The 20,690-nt window shown below is 40.3% G+C and overlaps 1 protein-coding gene and 1 long non-coding RNA gene across 3 annotated transcripts in view; one reads left to right on the forward strand and one right to left on the reverse strand.

The window, feature by feature from the left end:
* The window catches only part of LOC102087146 (tyrosine 3-monooxygenase), a 29,366-nt gene extending 15,817 nt beyond the window's left edge, over positions 1 to 13,549 (forward strand). The window contains exons 6-11 of the mRNA XM_065037278.1: positions 344 to 479; positions 1,131 to 1,200; positions 2,898 to 2,954; positions 6,024 to 6,119; positions 11,611 to 11,744; positions 13,331 to 13,549. Of these exons, the coding sequence (XP_064893350.1) occupies positions 344 to 479; positions 1,131 to 1,200; positions 2,898 to 2,954; positions 6,024 to 6,119; positions 11,611 to 11,744; positions 13,331 to 13,490 (653 nt within the window). The 3' untranslated portion in view covers positions 13,491 to 13,549. The remainder of the gene's footprint in view (positions 1 to 343; positions 480 to 1,130; positions 1,201 to 2,897; positions 2,955 to 6,023; positions 6,120 to 11,610; positions 11,745 to 13,330) is intronic.
* The window catches only part of LOC135575924 (uncharacterized), a 59,379-nt gene extending 42,791 nt beyond the window's left edge, over positions 1 to 16,588 (reverse strand). For both annotated transcript variants that reach the window (XR_010467375.1, XR_010467376.1), the window contains exons 1-2: positions 16,353 to 16,588; positions 8,164 to 8,248 (exon numbers count right to left, since the gene is read on the reverse strand). This is a non-coding gene — a long non-coding RNA (uncharacterized LOC135575924). The remainder of the gene's footprint in view (positions 1 to 8,163; positions 8,249 to 16,352) is intronic.
* Between the last annotated feature and the right edge of the window lie 4,102 nt (positions 16,589 to 20,690).

Here is a 20,690-nt window from a genome sequence, read left to right on the forward strand (position 1 = left end):
ACATCACTGGGATGTTGTGTAGTTCTAGACAAACATAGTGGTTTTGTGTAAATGTGCTAAAAATGTAAACTGGAGTAGGCAACACTCCCATATCTCATATAATTGCTGTGTGAATACACATAGGATGAAGGGCTAGGTGATTTGATATTGTAGTAACTGGACTCAGCATTACAGAGGCACATTGGTAATGATAAGCCAGTGAGCCAGGGCCTTCCTGCTACGCTTAGATGGAGGGAGCTACTGCAACAGAGCATGAAGGTCCTCCAAAACTGCTTACCTGAAGTAAGTGTGCCATGTAGTTTACCCTAGAAACATCTGAATTCGGTCTCACTTCCCTTTGCAGAGAGAACAGGTTTTCAGCTGAGACCAGCTGCAGGACTGCTGTCTGCTCGTGACTTCCTTGCCAGCCTGGCATTTCGTGTCTTCCAGAGCACACAGTATATAAGGCATTTCTCTTCTCCTATGCATTCCCCAGAACCGTAAGTTTGATGCTTTGGCAAAATCCATCCTTAATGTGTTGGGGATGATTCTCTTGGGAACAGCTCTGGAGCTCTATCCAGTAGTCCACAGAATGAAACAATTTGAGAAGCTGGTAGCTGGAGAGTTAGAAGGGGAAGTCATGCATGAGAGGGTGTGGGTCTCTGTCTCTCTTGCAAAGTTGTCTGGGGAAGGAAAAGACTGGAGAATATCTGGTTTAATCTTTTCATCCTGCCTTCAGTTACCATCTGCTGGGGTTTGATTCCCTGCTGTGAAACTCTCCCAGTAAGTGCTGGCCAGACAACAGCAATTACATTTCATGAGAAATTACAAGTTCACAGAGACGTTTTTGTTGTATGCTGTAACAAAACAGGGGCCTTTCAAAGTTGTTGTGACATAGGAGACTAGTGCCCGTGCCATCCCAAGTGAGACAATAGCCAGGGTAGTGGGGGGCTGCTGGCTCCCTATGGCAGGCAAAAGGGAATGCTCTGTCCTGCTCCCCCCAGAGCCAGGCCAGGTATGGAGGCAGCTACCGTGGATCAGCACTCACACTCGCTCCACTTAGGGGTCTATTGGCTAAAGTCCTTCATGGGAAGTTCACGTAGGGCAGGAAGAGAGACATTTCTTAAACACAAAGGTCACTTGTTTTCCAGAGACTGCTGCCATGAGTTATTGGGTCATGTTCCCATGTTAGCTGACAAGGAGTTTGCCCAGTTCTCACAGGTAAGAAGCTTGTTCTGCTGCTTGTCAATCAACTGCTCCAGATAGCAGACCAGAAGTGCCTCAAAGGTGTGCAGCTCAGCATATTTCAAATTCTGCTTTAAGTAAGACTTGATTATGCCTGAGTCACAACCTCTAGTGGGGCGGGCTAGAAGGGCCACAGGAGACTTTTACTCCAAGGGAGTGGTAGCACTGTCCCTATGGACGTGATGTAGAAGAAAGGGCAGACAGTGCTTGTGAGACTTCTCTGTGGGAGGGCCATGTCAGTCTGCAGAAGGATGCCAGTGGAGCCTCTGTGGTGCTGCATGTTTGAGTTGTACCCACCACGCTGTTCCCCTGACTTCTGTTCCTACACCACAAGAACCCAACCAGCAACAGCCATTGAGCGCCCAGGATGATTCTGTCTCTAGATGTACATTTTTATCTCACATGATGCTTTAGTTGTGTCCATCACCATGTCTTTCATTAAAGATGTTTTTCCTTTTGCAGCTCACCAGATTATCACAGTATTGCTCACACTGGTGAGAAGGCTCCAAAAAGCAAACAGAGCTTCTTTGTACAATAAAGGGCTATTTAGTATGATCAGTCAGTGTCAAACCGAAGTGAACTCAATGACCTCATATAATGAAAGACTTCAGAACTATCAATGTGCCTCAAAACCATAGCAGAGGAAAGAAGATAACTCATATTCTAGGCTTATCGGTCAGTGGTCAGTATGGAAACTGGTAATAAGATCAGAGGGGTTACATGATGCAGGTCCTTGTCAGAATATCTTTAAAAGAATGCCAGTTCACCCCATATAATGTGGTTTCCAGTTGTGTTGACTTGAATAAATGCCAATTTCTATTTTGGTCATAAATACTGGTTATTATTTGATTCAGTTGACTAGTACTTAAAATGTCCTAGTGGTCTATAATTTATTCAGGGAGAAATCTCTTCAGTTTAGTTCAATACCAGAACTGAATGCTCATTAGAAATAAGAGTTATAGCAATTTCAAAATTTTCAGCTTTCCTATTTTCCCATCTATAACACAGACTATACGGAATGGGATCACATTAAATGAATTTTCACATTTCACTTTTCTTTTTCCCCCAAAGTATTTTCACAGTTGAAATTCATCCCATGAAAACTGTTTTTTGTTCCATTCAACATAAGACAATGAATGGTGAAAATCCCCTGGTTCTGTTTGTTTGCTGCATGATATGGCTCCTGGGATAGCTAAGAAGAGACATCTAGAGATTCCTATTGTGAGAATAACAATTAACAGGGAGCACAGACGAGAGTAAACAGAATCCTCCCTGCATAGATCTGACCCACTTGTAAGAGCTGTCAGAAAGAGAGTGAGAGACAGAAAGGTAATGTCAAAGATAAAACCCACCTTGCTGTTCTTCTTTCTCATGCCTCCCTATAAATCTCTGCCACGGACAGTCAAGCATTAAGCCAAGACATGGTTAACTTTACACAGAGAATGCCGAGGATTAAAGGCTCATCTAATGTGGCTCCCAGTGCTATGTAGCTGGGAGCCAGGGAGAGGTAGGCATCCTGGAAGCCACGGAAGGTCATTTTGGGTGACAAAAACAATGAATAGTTCATGCTATTCATGCTAGAAATGATGTGGTCCTCCCTCTTCCCCTCTTTCTCTCCCTTGGGCTGAATAATCACACTAGTGTAACACTGCCTGCTTGCTTACTTGCTTTAGGATATTGGACTGGCTTCTCTTGGATCATCTGAAGCGGAGATTGAGAAACTGGCCACAGTAAGTGCAGATGGCAGTTTAATATCCGAGGCAAAACCCAAACGATTCACTGCATATCCCTTACTGTGCAGGGAAAGGTCTTCTCTAGTGTCTGAGATTAGCCACAAATGTGGGAGCATCAGCAGGATTGTGTCTTCTCATCCACAGGTTAGGGACATGCTGGAGCAGGGACTGGAGTCCCTCTGGGGGAGCCTAGAAGCATGTGATTCCAACCGAGAAAATACTTATAGTTTTTGCTTCTATGAGAATATATTGCTGAAGCTGATTTTCTACAACTTAGCCACAGCAGGGTCCCAGCTCACTCTCCAGATTCACCTAATCGGCTAGACACCCAAAGTGATTCCCACATTTTCTCCTATGAAAATGACAAGGGACCATCAGAATTTGGTGCACCCTGTATTCATTAATCTCACAGAATAGGTGAAGCTTTTAAAGCAATTTGACAGCAGGTACTGTCCTTCAGTTCTGAATGACTAGTCTGTATAACATCTATCAAAATGATTATTTTTTTTTTCCTGATAATGACAGCCATTTCCCAGTCTTGATGATTTTCTCAGGGGAAGAGAGGAGCCTTACCCTCACCCAGATGAGTAAGGCTCATCCAAGAAAGGGGGTGGATGGGAGGAGAGTGTCACTCCTTAAATTCCTCACCCAGCCTACAGCCCCACTCATGGTGAAGTGGAACAAGGCACTGTGTGAAGGACATCATGGCTCACCTAAAATCTACCTGCACATATCTGTCTGTGGGTAAGGACTAGATAAGACTAGCAGTATTTTTAGAGTTTGGAGAGCAAAAGGTACCAGTGCTGAATTTTTCATAGCATCATCCAGGTCCTGGGCTGGTGATGTGAGGGAACTATGCAGTGACACGCACACATTTCCCCTGCAGTTTGCCCTCTCTGGGTCTAGAGAGGCTAGAGTAAGATTAAGATCCATGCTTTTGCTAAGATTTAAAGAAGTAGGCATCCTGGAGAGCTGTATTGCATCATTACACAGGTCTTGTTGGGACTGGGTGAAGGCCAGTGGCTCACATAGCATTTCTCTGCAAGCACCTCTCTCTGAGCCTGGACTGCCTAGGACTAGATTAGAAGTAGGGTTAAGATTAGAAGAATGATAGGTCTCATACCTGAAATTGTCACAGCATCATCTAGGGTTTGGAGAGACAGAATAAGGGCACCTTTTTGAAAGGACTACCTGCAGTTAAGGATCTGTGAGAACACAATTTTGTAAGAGCCATTCAAGTATTCTAAACAGTAAACATATTCTGGATTCTGGATTCTCAGTCTTCAATTGTTTAAAAGTTAAACATCTGATTTAGTCTTATTAATTAGGTTCCTTCACTAGAAAGTGAAGGTAGAGAAGAACTTGTAATGTATTTTCTATCCTGACATAAATGTCTAACATAAATTCTTTTTTCTCTCTGGAAGTTCCTGTCATTCTCTATCCATTATAAAGAGAATGTAGGTAACTAGATTATATTATTTGGCAACATTTAAGCAAACTAAAAGATTATTTAAAGAACCTTAACTTTGCTGGTTGCTATGGTCTATAACATGTGTAAGACAAACTTCAAAATGCCATTACTTCATCCAGTTCCTGGACTTCTCCAAGTAGGTGGGTCTGTGCACAAGAAATGGGAAATTGATAGTATTCATGCTGTCCACAGAGTGCCACTAGTACTGTGTCTTGTACTCTGTTAAGCCAAATACAAGATATCTAAGGAAACACTGAAAAAAATTCCTCCTCCTCCCAAGTCTCATTCTCCAGTCCAAAAGACTGTCTGGTAAATGGGGAGATACTGGAAAGACTTTTCACTGTGAAATCGTAAGAATCAAGATTATTAGCACAACAAGAATGCAGAATTATTAGATGAACTTCAGAGGAAACAGCTCAGGATTTTGCAGAAATAAAGATCCTGGCATGTTGTTTCTTCAGAGGTGAATTTGCACACTAGAACCAAGCTGTGAATATCACAAGACATGTGAGATAGGGTGGGAGAAAGAAAGAGAAGGTAAAAGGCAGGATAGACAGAATAACATAGTTTCACATTGTTTTACAAACTGCCTTCAGTTCTTTGAGAAGGGTGCTGAGAACGCAATACTTATGGCTAAACCAAAGCCAAGGTCCAGCCCTACCTATGAGGCAACAAACAGCTGTATGTCCCTAAAGGAACCTTGAAGAGTTGAGACACAAAGCCATATTCTTGAAATGCCCCATGTTATCCATGGTTTTCTTTTGCACAACACCTATCCATTTGCTCAGGTGTCAGGCTGTGTCCAAAATTGCTCCTTCACTGTTCATTTCCTTAGATGCTATAATTAGGGAAGGACTAACAGGTTAACAGAGCCAAGAGTTGCTTTTATCCCACTGTTGTCCAGCAGGTAAAGAAAGTATTGTCCCAAGCATGCTTAATTGCAAGAAAAGCCCAGAGAGGTGTATCTTTATTTTCTACAGGAGCATGCTGAAGATGTAATTGGAATAATCTTAAAGGGCACATTGCTGCTAAATGATAAGGCATTCTTCAATTCTTCTGAATGCTATCACACAGACAAAGATGGAGGGAAATGTCCTTTCAAGGACCTTTCCTAGGGTCTTGAATCCTCTACAGGGGTCTACCTGTCCTTCTAGGGACTACAGGTTGATATCTGTCAGCTTCCACTGACTGAAATGAAGCTCAGGGCTAAGAGGTTGCAAGGTAATATGTAGCATTTTCCAAAGAAAGAAGGTCATAGGACTTTATGGCTTTATTTATCCATGTAATTATCATTAGCATTGTTGTTTGTTTGTTTGTTTGTGGTTGTGTTTTGTTTTTGATTTTGGTTTTTTTTGGTGAGGGGAGTGAGAATAAGAAGGATGGCAAGTTTTGAAAAAAGATGTTATAATTCATGTGTGTTATGTGTGTGTTACGTGTTTGAAAGAAAAAATAATTTTCTTAAAATATACAACTACAAAATTTAAAGATACAAAGACATTAAGCAATAAGGATAAAAGAAAATTAAAGGGAAAATGAGCAGCTTAAAAATGAACTGCCCATTGAAACTGTTTTTCACAAGTTGTTCTTATTACCAGCTTTATTGGTTCACTGTGGAGTTTGGTCTCTGCAAGCAAAATGGATCGATCAAAGCTTATGGGGCAGGACTGCTTTCGTCTTACGGGGAGCTTATGGTATGTGTAAAACGTATGGTATTGAAAGAGTTCTATAATCAAATTTTCTGAACTCTTTGGTAAAAGCAAAATATTGTTTCCTCACATAACAACATAATTTAAAATACTTATTTATCTCTTGCAAAGAAATTCATTTTCCTTTCCCAGAAGCTACTGAGTAGAGGAAAAACTATGTAGGATTGTACCTGTCTTTCACCTAAAGAAAAGAAATGCAACAAAAGCAACCATCTTGTAAAGAAATAGATTTGCTTCTTACAGCTCCTGGCCAGTAGCAATACAGTTGACTTTAACATAAAACTCTTGCACCTTTCTGAGTTACTCACTAGAGGGCAATATCATGCCTGTTATGAACTCTGCTACTTTATCCATGCCGTTGACATTCATTTACATACGACTCAGAAAGGCACTGACTGACTGGAGCAAATAAAGTGTGAAGAAACTGTAAATAGCATGGACACTGACAAAAAGAAAATCCTTTAGAGTTTTACATTCTTAAATAAGTTTCAAAACTAATCCCAGCCCAAGTTTTATGTAGATGAAAATCTGCGTACGCAGGTTTGATACTGCCATTCCTGCACGGATTAACTGTGGAAAGAGGGACTGTGCACCTTTACAGAAAGCTTACGGGTTTCCCCTTCTTTGGACAACCAGCTGACAGCAAAACCCCTAAACTGATACCAGTAGCTCTCAAGAGCTTCAGTTTGTGCAGATATTGGATGATTTATTTGGATTAGTAAGAGGCATAGGAAAATAAAAAGCACTCTTTTCATGCATTTTTATAAAATATAAATAGTTTTTTTCATGTGAGATATAGTTTAAGCTTAACACATAGACACAACAGCTTAACAGCCAGCTACACGATGCATTTACATGGAACCATTGCTGGATTAGCACAGTTTGGACTCTCGTAACTGGAAAGAGTTGGATCATCATGATGATAAATGTACTACAAAACTCTCCTAATGGCATACAGGTCAGCCTGCTCCCCAGTCGATTGACAGAGGGAAGCAACAGCATGTTAACATATCACAAGACGTTTATAACAGGAGTCCCAACAGAGGAGTAGTTGAGATTTAACATATAGAAAGGAGAATCTTCCCAGACAACAACCTTCATTTTACCACCTGCCTAGTTTAGCATTGGTTTTCTCCCAACACTTGCAATTTGGAGACTTTTGGGAGGAAACTCTGAGGTATATGATTTGTAAAGGTTTCTTTATCGATAAGCTGGGAGATCTGCACATGCATTGGTCCTCTAGAAAAATAAATGTGTCTTCCTTTCTACATAACAACCACATCTTGTGCCTGACTGCTAATGGACAGAAGCAGAAGTCTGCTAGCACTATTGCAGCACTCATCTGTAGAACAGTGGAAAGTATTGTTTTGAAACAGCAAATCAGTGAGCTCCCCTACAAATTACACTCCAGTGCAATGTGTTTGCTTTATGTCTATCTGTTCTAGGTCAAGGCTGAAGCAACTGTTTTTCTGAAAATCCTTCAATACTTTCTATATTCACAGACAACAAACAGGAAACCTAGGCTTGCTTTTATTTACCTGGTAAAACTGAAAATGTCCTATATCAAAGTACAGTTCAAGGCAACTTTTATTCTACTCTACCTGCCTGAATACTTTATAATTTTAAATCAGGGTACTGAAGGGCAGATGTAATCATGTCTCCAATACCTATGTATTAATAGCTTTCATAGTAATATGCACCACAGAATCTATCCACATGGTGTTATCTCCTCCTTCTGTTTAATTTCAACAAAGATAAAGGTGAAAATTGTATCAGAATGCTTGCTTTTGGTGGCTAGAGTTGAGTGTACCAGGCTTGTTCTTTCTCTCTTTTCTTTCTACACATTTATTCACCAAGCATCAGCAAGCTCTTCTGCTTTTGATTAAAGTTGTAGGCAAGAACTGCTTTTTCACAAAACTGTGCTATATAACACAAAATTATAACTGCATCTCAAATTCCCTACCTCTAAGGTTGAAAATGGAAGTAGTAACTATCTTCAAGTTGATAAAGGGTAGATTCTTGTCATTACCTTTATCATCAGTTGTTGTTCGGTAATGCTGCAGGATAAACTTTTGGTACAGCTGGGTCCACCTAGGTCTTCATCCATCATATTCCTGAAATTACATGCGGAAGTGGTAGCATACAGTAAGTAACGAAAAAGGATTATCTCCCTTCCAAAAGTGTGTCCATCTTTCACTTAACACCTAAGATAATCTGAAGATGGGAAGTAGTTCACCAGCAATGCTGCTATGTGCTCTGTACAATCCCTATGTGAGCTCAACAAGTTCATCACTGTGTAGCTTTTGGGGCAGCAGCTCAGTGAGTTCTGTGCACTTCACCTTGAGAATCAGAAACTTCTCATACACAAATTAATTATAACCATGGCCTTCATTGCTGAAGTTTCCTTTTACAGCTGACTGATTATGTCACAGGTTTTTAATTGGAATGAAAATGAAATACAGAAATGTTTCCATTTAATCATTCTAGTCTGCGTAAGCATCTGATTCTAACTTCTGTACAGGCAGTGGCAGTGTGAGTAAAGTGCCGAGGTCCTAAGCACCTGCTAGCAACTTGAAAATGTATACCAACTGTTTCTTTCACAGCTGAAGAGAGGAAAAATATGTGGTGAAATGTCTATTTTGAAGAAGGGATTTTTTTAGAAATATAGCAGTGGCTAGACAGTTTTGTTAGAGAAGATGAAGACTGGAAGATAGTGAGGCGCATGATAGCCTTCAGTTTCTTGCAAAGCTCATTTTGCATTCTTAGACTGGCTCTTGAGAAAGCTCTGGATAAGCTTTGCTACTGCTTAGGAGAAAGCCATTGTCCATCCTGATAATGATCTGCTAGTCTTCTCAGTATGGGTCCAGATGTTGGATTGTGCATGGAGGCCCCAAACTTGATTCCATATAATTTAACTGATTGGCATATTTGGCACGGACAGGTTCACTGCAGCTCATGTGACAGAGGCGACATGTTACAACCACCCATGCAAAGGAGGAGTTTGCTCATCACGGAAGGTTTCTGAACCAGGAATAGCAGGATGATTTGGTCACTGAGGAGGCAAAAAAAGCGTGAGTTACTAAGGCTAGTGGTTGTCTACGAGAAGACAACATCTAACCAGCTGGAAAGGGTCAGCAGCGATACGTGCAACTGATGTTAAGTGAAAACTTAGCATCAGCAAGGAGTCTGGGAACATCCCTGAGCTGCAGCCTGGACCGATAGTCCGTGGGGGTGTGATTGTAACCCAGGGAACCACAACCTGATTATGAAATCTTCAAAATGTTTTCCTCTTCTCCATAGCATGCAGTCTGACAAGTTCGAACTCAGCTTCAGATAACTATTTTCTGTGGATGAACTGATCCTGCCTAAACTCAGGGCATAACTTGGGAGAAAGGCAGAAAGGCAGGGCTAGACATCTTCTGCATGAGACTTGCACTTGAATCCATGTTATCTAACAAATCATTTAGTGGCAGCAGCTAGGTATCAGAAGGAACAGGATAACCATACCTAAGTCTAAACTGAACAGTTGTAATGGGTCTGACTGCTGGCCAAACTTGCCTCCTCTGAACTGTAAGAATTCCTCCCCAACAGCTATTGGTATTCCACTATTTATTTCATTATATTCTGTCAGCTGTTCTACATTATCCAAAATGCTTCTCCTGTTAACACCCAGCTGGACTCTGTCCTACATACAGTAAAATCTATGGCTCATACCACACTTCTGGCAGAACTCAGTGCTACATATGCTGTTCTTGCAGCACAAGTACTTAACTTGTAGAGGCCTTTAAGGCCATCCGGTTTCAAGCTGAACTTCCACTGAAATCAATGGGATTTCAGTTATGCTTGAATACTGACAGCATAGCAGGACCCCTGTCAGGTTTTGAGTTTCTGAAATCTTTTCCCATTAGTCCCCAGAGCTTCTAAGATTATAAAAGCAGCCTCATGATTGTGTATATCATCCATCTTAGACTGTATGAGTACTCTCCAAGGTTTATTCTTCAATTACACACTGCAAATGAAGAACTGGAAAAACACTATCTTTTAGCATTTTATATCTTGTTCATTTTCCATTAAAAAAAATAATAAAAAAAAATTCTGCACCACTTCTGCAGCAAATTGGCCTGCTGGTTAAGGCAGGCCTCTAGTGGTGGAGAATTCAGCCTCAGTTCAGTGAAATGTCTACAGTCTGCCTAAGGGTACTGTCTGAGTTCTTTCCAGTTAGCAGACTGAGCTGAAAGTCTTGTGCAGTGTCACCCGCTCTTACTAGTGTCTTACCAGTTATTTACAAGTACCATGGGAGTTGGCATTTTGGATCATAAGATAGTGAAAGGAGCCTTCTGAAGACTGGGGAAGAAGAGAGAAAGACAGACAGGTCTCAAAGAAGCGGTGGGTGCTGGAACACTGTCTCTAGGTGGACGGTGCCAACTGTCCAGGCAGAAGGTGGGAAGAAAGTTTTCAGCACTGACTGGGATGGACTACCTTTTTCCTTTTTGTTTGTACCCAGGACACTTCACCAAAGTGGCCATGGCACTCACCAACCTGGCCAGTTGGAGGCCAAACCAGATTTTAAGCACATCTGTGGTGCAGTTCAGACATCATGGGAGCTGAGTTTTAAACTGATAGTTTTAAACTATCTCATTTGGGTTTCAGGGACAGACAAACTGTACAGGAACTTGCTTTAAGCCTGACAGGACCCTGTGCAAGTACTAAACAACCAACACCAATACCTATACAATCACACTGTCACCAGCTCTGCTACTGGATTGTTTAAAGGTATCTCCAGTATGTGTAAACAAATGATAGATGAGCTGACATAAACGACTTCCATAATTCTCCTGTCTGCCTCAGGGAACAAGGTAGAAGAACCTGAGCAAAACATATAGAAGAACCTCTGTGGGCCCAAAACACAAACATGCACACTCTGGGTATAGTACATATTTACATCTTGGGTTTCAGGGAAGCTTTTAGGCTGCTTAACTGGCATGGGAGCTGTGCAGAAAATACCAGGAGTGTTCTATCTGTTCTTCAGTGCAGCAGGAAATGTGAGATTGGTGACCTGGGCTGAGAACTCAGAAACAGTGTTGCATAGGGCTGTGAATCTTTTCTGATACTGGTTGAAAAAAGCAGCATGATATTATTTTTTCTTTTAGATATTCAGATTTTGGGAGGTGGCATAGACTTTCCCCTCCCTGTCTGAGAACTTAGCTATGGTACCAAATCATATGTCACTCTAATACAGGAAATAGATTTTTCTTTTTCTTTTTTTCCTCTTTTAAAAAATTATTTATTATTGACTGCTGATTTATTGACTGCTGGTTTATTGACTGCTGATTATGAAAAGCAGGTTTCACCTCTGAAAGAACAGAACTTGATATTACCTTTAACTATACCACAAAGGGCATTTCAAGGCCCAGTAGGCACTAGTTCTTGCTATGTTCATTCACCTGCTCTAACCTGTGTTGTTCTCCTTACAAAGTACGCTTTATCAAACAAGCCAGAGTACAAGCCTTTTGATCCAGAAGTGACTGCAGTTCACCCTTATCAAGATCAAGATTTCCAGCCTGTCTATTTCATAGCAGAAAATCTGGAAGATGCCAAGGCCAAGCTTCAGTAAGTAAAGTGTTTGTGGGTGTTTTCACTAAGTGGGGGCACACCAGCTTGAATCCTAATCTCAAACACATCTACCACTACTGCAGTTACCATGCAAGTTATCTCACTGCACACTTCGTCTGCACAGCGGGATTTTTGACAACAAGGCTAAATATGAGATTATCTCAGAAAAGCTTCATAAAAAATCATAACTATATATTGCTATGCCCTGCCCCATGCTTCATCTCAGCAATGCCTCATTTTAGCAATTTCTGCAGTAAATTCTGTAACCAAGTAGAGCACAATTCCACAGTTGGGGTGCCTGTGCGTTAGTCCATACAGATAGCAGGTCATGAAGAACTGATTTACTCAAGGCCATATGGAAATTTTTTAGCAGACTCAGGAATTAACATGGATCTGCAGGGGGCTTAAAAACAATATTGTCTTTCTCCTCTGATTATATCTGTACATAAAATGCAGAGTCAGCATTCACAGGCAATCTAATTTCTACAAAGTAGCTGACTGCAATCTAAATAACATTACTTCAAATTAGCTCAAGTTGTTTCTAAATGCATTTCTTTGACTGTGTTATGTTATGCAGTAAGGAGATTTTTAAAATTTATTTCTTTTTAAAGTAAGCAGAGTTTAAATTCCAACTGTCATCTCCAACAGTTAGAACAACATGACCAATTCTGGCTGGAGGCAGAAGGCTGGTTGTGGAGCTACTGGGGAGCATGTAGGAGCTGAAATGAATAATTTATTAGAGGAAGAGAACCTGGGCCAGACTTCTTCCCTACTCCCCCCACCCCTTCCCCAGCAGTATCGTCTGCTGGGGTCATAACAATGGCAAATTGGGCCCCTCATCTTAAATATGAAGGTTCACATTAAATTATTACTGTGTGTAAAAACGTGATTGAGAAATCACTGGCAGAAGAGAGGATTTTCAAGAGCATTAGATTCAGGCAAACCTGAAAAGAACTTACAAGGACAAGGAATACACCATGCTCAGATTCTAATTTTTTTCATACATTTTGTTCAAGATAGTTGCGCAGCCAAAGCTGCTGAGAATAATCAAAGGCAAAAGAATCTGTCAGAACAGATCAGTACACCATCAGTACAGGGGGTTCCTATCAGTATGTACTTAACGGAAACTTTGTCTAAAATGGCAAGCAACCATGTTTTTTCTTTTAATAGAGACAGCAAAATAGCCCAGGATGCTGAGTATCAACAGGCTTTTAGAATTTTATGTAGAAAGAGCTACTCTAGGTTATTTCTTGGAAGTGAAGGCAGCAGACATGCTGTGTTCCTGCATTCCTCAGCTTGTGGTTGTAATAACTCTGAATTGTGTTAGATCTCTAAGAGCACAGACAGGTCTGAGCCAGCCACGCTGAAAAGCAAGACACTGCAGATCTCCTGGGCTGCAGGTAGTTCAGCCGTGGGGGGGATGTACTGTACCAGACAAAGTTAAGGAGCAACAGGGAGGAGATGTCACAGCAACCTCTGCACCCTGATAAGTCCATGTCTACGTACTGAGAAATTAGGTCCTGCAGCTTTTACACTTAGGGAACTAGCTTCTGAGCTAGCAGCTCTGTCTTCTTCACCCACAGAAACTACGCAATGAAGATCAAGAAACCTTTTTCTCTACACTACAACCCGTTCACCAGCAGCATAGAGGTTATGAACACACCTCAGAAAGTCAAGAGGGCACTCCATCAAATGAAAGAGGAACTGAAAAACCTCTGCTTGGCCCTTGAAAACCTCTCTTGAAACTACAGTAGTACTTCTAACCTAGCACTGGGATATTTGTAGATGGTTCCAGCATTTGCAGATTTAGTGATTAAGTTGTAGTTGCATGCAAAAATCTTCAAGACACAAAATAGATCTGTCAAGCTAATCTTTCCACTGTAATTTATGCTGCTGACTTAGCCATGTTAATGAGTTCCTATTGAGTATGTTTCGATGACAAAAAGACCAAATTACTCCAATTTTTGGTAGGTGATAGGAGCTACAGCTCTCTGGAGTGTATTTATCTGTTATTATTGGACTCTTACAGGGTTTTTTTTGTCACCTGCCACCTTTTCAAGTTGTCAGTAAATAGCACAATAACTCTTCAGCTGCACAGTCTTTTACTGGCTGCTTAAATGACATGATCACAATCTTCTAGGTTGTCTAGCTGCCTACAGTTAGAAGTCCTTGCAGCTAGCTCATTTCTGCTAGAAATTACTATCAGCTATTGTGCTCACAAATTATGAATGGTTCCCTTACAATGTGCAAATGCAAGACTTTGCAAGAGGAGCATTTTACTTCTGCTTATTTATTTTTTAGATACTCGTCTCATTCTGTAGCCTTCAAACATGGCGAAATAATTTCCTGTCATATTTGAGATCACATAATATTTGTCCCTTGGCTAAAATAAAGGCAGGAAATAATAGGCCCATGACACTCTGTCTCTCTCACATACAAGGATACATAATTTTAAAGGGAAATTTGAATTCTGGGAAAGAAATTTGGGTGTAGGCAAGGATTTTCAAAGAAGCCTTTAAGAAAGAGAACCATATTGGTTTTTCATGGGATTTGGATACTGCTGGAGACCTTTAAAAATCTTTGTTTCATATTGATGTAATGATGATTGTAGTAATAACTAAAAGGCCAAATCTGTGGAACATTTAGTGTAAAACCTAAGGTAATTACTAGCAGCCATATTGTCTTGCTATGGAAACAATATCAGATATGTGCACGAGACTCCTCTTGCCTCCTTCTCCAGTTTCTATCTGAGATGGGTCTGAAATTTCTCTACACTTTATAGGTCATATTTCCCAGAAACAAACCCATAATTTTCTTTTCTAGACTTTCACACACTTTGTGTCCCCCTCCTTCCTCTACGATCCACAAGTAGAAAATAGTTCAGGAAAAGAAGACGAGGCTCATGCCTAGAAGGATTCCTTCTCCTCCTAGCAGCAGTACGAACAGATGGAGTCAGTGCATGTTATAGGTATGTCATAAGCAGGAATAATATGGATCTCATGGCTCAAGATGGGTGACAGTGATCCACAAATGTCAAGGTAGATTTATTCTATGCAACTTAGAAGCTCTACTTATTTTTTCAAAAGCATATTTAGCACGTGGCAAACAGCAAGTTTGTCCACTGCTATCCACTAACTTCCAGTGTACATGGTCTGAGCTCTGAGGTGAATGTGAGGTGGTTTGGCTCTTGATAGAAAAAGAGTCATCATTTCTGCCTTAACTGGTCACTGTGGGATAGGAGCATGTACACAGAAAGTCACAACAGAGCAATTCACATGATGTTACTTCATTCAGAGCTTATCTCACTGTAATTTGTCCACATGCCAGGTTCTAAAGAAACTGTCTTATTGAAAGTTAATGGGATTTTGTCTCTTAAATCTTCATGTCTAAAGGCATTTCAGAAAATTTTCCCATGGGCAGTAATAGAGTATTCAAGATCTGAGGAGCTGCTGTAACTGATCCATTTCATTAAAATGTGGTGGTGCCTGAAAAATTTGGAAGTATCTTGGGAAAAATGGCTGTGAGACCCCTTCCCCTGAACAGCAAGAATATCCAGTTTCGTTAGTTCTTTTTTTTTTTTTTTTTCCCCTTTTCTTCTTCTTCATTTAGGTCCATGATTCTTCTACTCTACTCCATGAGAAAATTTGCATATCATAAACCTTTTTTTTTTGCCAGTGATTCAGGGACAGGGATAGATCTGAAATGAGTTCCTTGCTTCCAGTATATTATTGCTGTGATGGAGGATGATTTCTCAGCATACTTTCATGGATTTAATTCTACTTATCCTGCTCATACACACACAGAGAAATACCATTTCTCTTCAGAGTAATTTGTTTTGTTACATATTGTAATAATTTATCTGTCTGCTTCCTGCCAACTGGTGCATAGGCAAAAACTCTCGATAGCTCACAACAGATTGTTTTCAGAAGTATTATTTTCATCAGTCAGTTGTTTTACAGTGAAAATTGAACTGTGTGCTCCACTTTTGTGTGTTTTCTTTTTCTTTCTTTTAAGTGGAAGATAATGCCAGAGAGGAAGAGCTATCAAAATATTTTCTATAGACAGACTCTGTAGGCCATAGGGTCTTTTTCATGTATTCCCTCTGAAACAGTTGAATGTGGAGTTTAGACTTGAGTTTGGCTATTGCTCAGAACAGACCTATATTTGGAAGAAATGAGAGACCTGATGGATTTGTTTTGCCCAAGGCCTCACACTTTCCTTGGAGGGACTCCAGGCCCGCCCACACACCCTTGTCTTTTCCAGTTCCTGTAGCAAGGAGAGAAAAAGAAACCATTTGGAGCCAGATTCTCCCACCCTTACACAGACTGAGTAGTACCCAATCTCTCGAGCAATCCCAGCCAAAGTGCTGAGCCTATTTAAGGTGCTGTACACAGAAAATAAGAGCAGGATTATCAAAACCTCTGTGAGTGTACTTGCTTTTTTATTGTCTTAATGACAGTCAGCCAGCATAATCAGCTAGAGTAGGCCCCAGTGGAGCTTACCAAAGCTTCAAAAGTAGTGAATTCAGTTACTTGAATTTTAAAAACCACAAATATTTTTCCCAAAGGAGGCATACCTTTCCCGCCTTGCTCAGGCAAAACCTACCCCTGGATAGCCATGTTTGACACTCCCCTCTAAGGACGTCCAAATTCTTCTCTTCTGCTTCCAGGTAGTGACAAATCAAAGGCCTTCAGGGCTACATCCCTATGAGGTACAGTGGTCATGCTGCTCTTCCAATAGTTGTTCTTTCTTTTCCTCACAGAAGCCAGTCTGAGGCAGGGGTGATGAGGAAGGCAGTCATGGGGCCTATTGATGAAAATAATGGCACACAGGAAAAAGCACCAACCAGTAAAAATATGTCTTTTTGTCAGTTTGCACTTCAGCAGTTTCATATTACTCTTGCACAAGAAGGCTGCGAAGCCAAGTAAAACACATCTTGTGACTTGAAACTGAACTGATGAACTCCCCATGGGTCCTTCGCTTATCCCGATAAACTTATTTTTCCTAGATGGAGTGTATTTAGAAGAAAATAGTGTATGTTATTAAATCTGTATTGTGTTGTTCTGTTATACATGGGAGAGTTAGTAAATTCTGTTCATGGCTTTGGGTTTGTTTTGGTTTTTGGCTAACCAAGTCTGTCCTCTACCAATTTTGGTCTTCCTTCAAGCCTCCAGCTGCTTCACTGCTTCCCTGCAGATTTACTAGAGATGCCAAGGGTACCACTGTGTAAGGAGAATACACAGTTGTGCAATTTGGGGAATTTGGCAGGACAGGAAGACGAAATTTAGGCAGGCCTCCCACCCACTCCCATGAGAAATAGTATTGTATTACAAGGCAGAGCTGTCATCCTCAGAAAGACCTTCTCACTCACTTCCCTCGGGTTCCTGTAATATTTTGACCTTTATACTACCTGGTGAACATGAACCTTACTTACACAATTTAAGAAATACCAGAGAGGAAAAAAATAATTTAAAAACAACCCTTCCAAGAAAGAAAGCTTCATTACACTCGTTCTTCCTTGACTCTGCTGACCCAAGAAGGAAGAAGCAAGCGACAACAAAAATCAAACTTCAATGGAAATGGTAGTGTCTTCCTGAAGAAACCAAAAAGATGAAATTGTTCCATGTACAACTATACACATGAAGATGTCCTTACACTCATCACTGAAATGCCATAACTTACCCAGTAAATCATGACTGTCTATTAATCATACACAGAAGTGTTACATGACTGCTTGAGACAGGAAATGAAGAAAAACCCTCTGGTAGCTTTGCCTTACACACATACTGCAAAAACAGAAGGTTCTCTGGAGCCTGCTTCCATAGATATCCTACAGCATGGAGAAATTCCAGCTGGCAAAGAAACAGAGGGGTACATACATATATCCCTAGTAATCTCACCCACCACTAATCAGGAGTTTATACATGGGCTTTGAGATTTAGTTAGAGGACATTATTTTGCAGCATTCCTCAGCTGGCACGTGATCAGAGGTTGGCAGAAAGTGATACTGGCTGCATTATATTAAATATACATTAACTTTGGGTAACGCTGGTGTTTGAGGCCTGCAGTGAAAGAAAATCTCTGGCACTGTCTCCCACTACAAGAATTCCTCAGGGGGAAAGGAAATCAGACTAGAAAAGGAGTCTGGCTGACAACTGGCAAAGCATGGGAACAAGGAATGGAAAGGACTGGTAGACAGGCCTAAAACATGTTTGGTTTGTCTATGTTGTTTCATTATATTTGAGAAACATTTGTGTTTGTCAAGGAGCTTTTTAGCATAAAGCAGGAAAGTGTGTACCTGTAAGTGTAGAGGAGTTGAGGTCGGTTCAGACTTTTTAACTGTGCATGAGAAATGTTAGCCTTATCTAAAGCATTTACTTTCAGCATGGAGTACAAAGGTTAGAAAGTAGAAAAGAGTTTTTTATGTGGTGTGTGGGAAAGCTGGAGCTGACCAGGCCTTGCTGCCCTGCAAGACACAAAAGTCCTAAATTTTGAGTGAAGGCTACCTTAGGAGTGGAAAGCAAATAGCTGGCCAAACACTGTCCCTCCACAGAAGACTGTAATATTGCTTGTGTTATAACTGTATGCTAGGTGCTGTGTTTTACCCTGCTCAACTATTTCGTTAAGAGATTTATTTTCCCCTTTATTTAACGTGTTATTTATTGATCTCTGTGACTTGTGCTTGCAAACAGGGAAAATTAGCTCACTGAATGTGAGAAAGTTCAATATCATTTTTCCCAGGTTTTTGGGTAGAACTTGAACAAGAAATGGGCTCTTTTGAACTTAAACTGGACCCTTGGTGAAGGCAATCAAGACCTGGCAAAATGGTTACACTTGGATAAAAGAGGTGACAACTACCACTTGATATATGCAAATCAAATCTCTACTCCTGCCCACAACAAGTAGTGTTTGCCTTCAAGGTGCATCTTGCACAAAATTACACAGAGGAGATTTAAACATAAACTACTAAATGTAACATAGAGCACATAACACCTGTCAGGTACAGTAACTAGAAAAATCCTCCAGTTTGGAAGTTCAGTGTCTGAACTGGCTGCTTTGTAAAAATTTTGGATACCATTTGCAATTATGTGGCCCATTTCAGCTGTTGCTGAAATTTTGGAGTCTGAACACGATGGGCAATAAAGCAGGATATGCTGTTGAATTTAGTGAAGCCAGTTTTTCTGATCCCACTTACAGACTCTGAATCAACAGCAAAATTTCTGTTGAACAGGCTAATAGCTAAAGTGAGGAAGTAAAAATAAAGGATCAATTTACAGTCATATCACTGTGCAGCATTTAGTACTTTGCTCTTGTACTTAATGATAGAGAAAAAACCCCAACTATCAGTATTACAGAAATATTCCTTGAAGTGGTAGACTGGCACACTTTAAATATTCTGACATAAATAGACAATTAAAATGAACTCATAGAAGGAAAATATCTATTAATTTGTTAATTAACAAATGCTGTCTTTCAAGAACATCTCACAAGATGACACAGATGATCATCATTATATTTTGCACAAGGGTGTTAGAAACATTCTCAATAGAACCCATAAAAAGGGGAAGGGAAAAAAAAAAAAAAAAAAGAAGCCTGTTTTTAAGTATTTCCTGAATGAATCCCAAAACTGATGGGTTAGAAATGGAATGTGTGTTGGATGATGATACAAATTTTGTACAGTGTTTAAGTCTTGTTCTTCAGATATTTCAATTTGGTTCTGACTCTTGCGTTAGTTCACATTTCTTGGTTTAAATCTGAGTAAACAAAATGATTTCATTCGATTCTTATGTCTCTAGTGGCCTACAAAGGCAGAATCTGTAACTGAATCTGAATTTTATCCCTCTTTGTGAAACTTTGTTTTAACTGCAGGGAGCTTGAGGAGGAAGGAGTTTCGTAAATGAAAATTGCTGGTCACTGTTGCTTGTTGTAACTTTCTTCCAATTACCAATCTTTATCCCTAGGCAGGAAACAAGTCAAAGGTTACCAGAATAGACTTTCTATTACAAATGTATCATCCAATAGCGCTATTAAGTGTGAACACAGTTTTATTGTACTTCTACCCCATCACTACAGTGGTAATAAATTCATTATGATATTGCTTGTTTGGATTGTGGGCAAACCACTCAAGGACATTTTCTCGGTACTTTGTAATACATCATTAGTTTCCACATTGCTATCTTTCTTGGTTAACTGGAGTTAAAGAAGATTTAAAAAAAAAAAATGGGTGGAGAAAACTGACTTTTCTATTGCCTTGGCATCTCTGCCCAGGAACCAGACCAAAAACAAGAAGCAAAGAAGCAATGATGTCATTATGCAGAAAGCTAGAGAGCACCTCACTCTTTACTACTTGAATGGCAAAGATGGGTTGTACAACGACTTTCCTGATTATTTTTTGCAAATTGTTCTTCACATTCCAGCTCTTTATGAAAAACTTTAAGTGCTGACAAACAGCTGAGGAAACTGAAGTTATTACAGAGGACTTTTGGGCCCAGCATGATTCCCACTGATGACTTAATTATGTATCCTAACCTGATATAAAATGCTATTATGCCACCAGTTTCAGAAGAGCTGTCTTAGGCTAGGCTACATGTTGCCTGAGAATTCAGGAAAGGAAGTTTAGCTTTTGTGCTTTTTAGATTATGGCATCCTCTTCATATTTGTGTGCAAGACAGAATAATATAAATTATATCATTTAGGAAACATGAGGCACAGAGAAATAGATTTCGCATAAGGAACCCAAGTCACAGAACTGAGGAAGAATGTACTCTTCTAGCTGAGGGCACCAACCAAACCCAGCAAGAACTGTTTTGCTCTGAATTCCTCCTATAATACCGTAACAGTCTTCTGCTCACAACTTCTTTCCAGAGAAACAGATTCAGCATTTGTCACATTACCAGATTTCCATCCTAAGTAAAGAAGTTGTTATTTTTGGCATGACATGAA

Source organism: Columba livia, chromosome 1 (genome assembly GCF_036013475.1).
Source record: "Columba livia isolate bColLiv1 breed racing homer chromosome 1, bColLiv1.pat.W.v2, whole genome shotgun sequence".
Taxonomy (NCBI): domain Eukaryota; kingdom Metazoa; phylum Chordata; class Aves; order Columbiformes; family Columbidae; genus Columba; species Columba livia.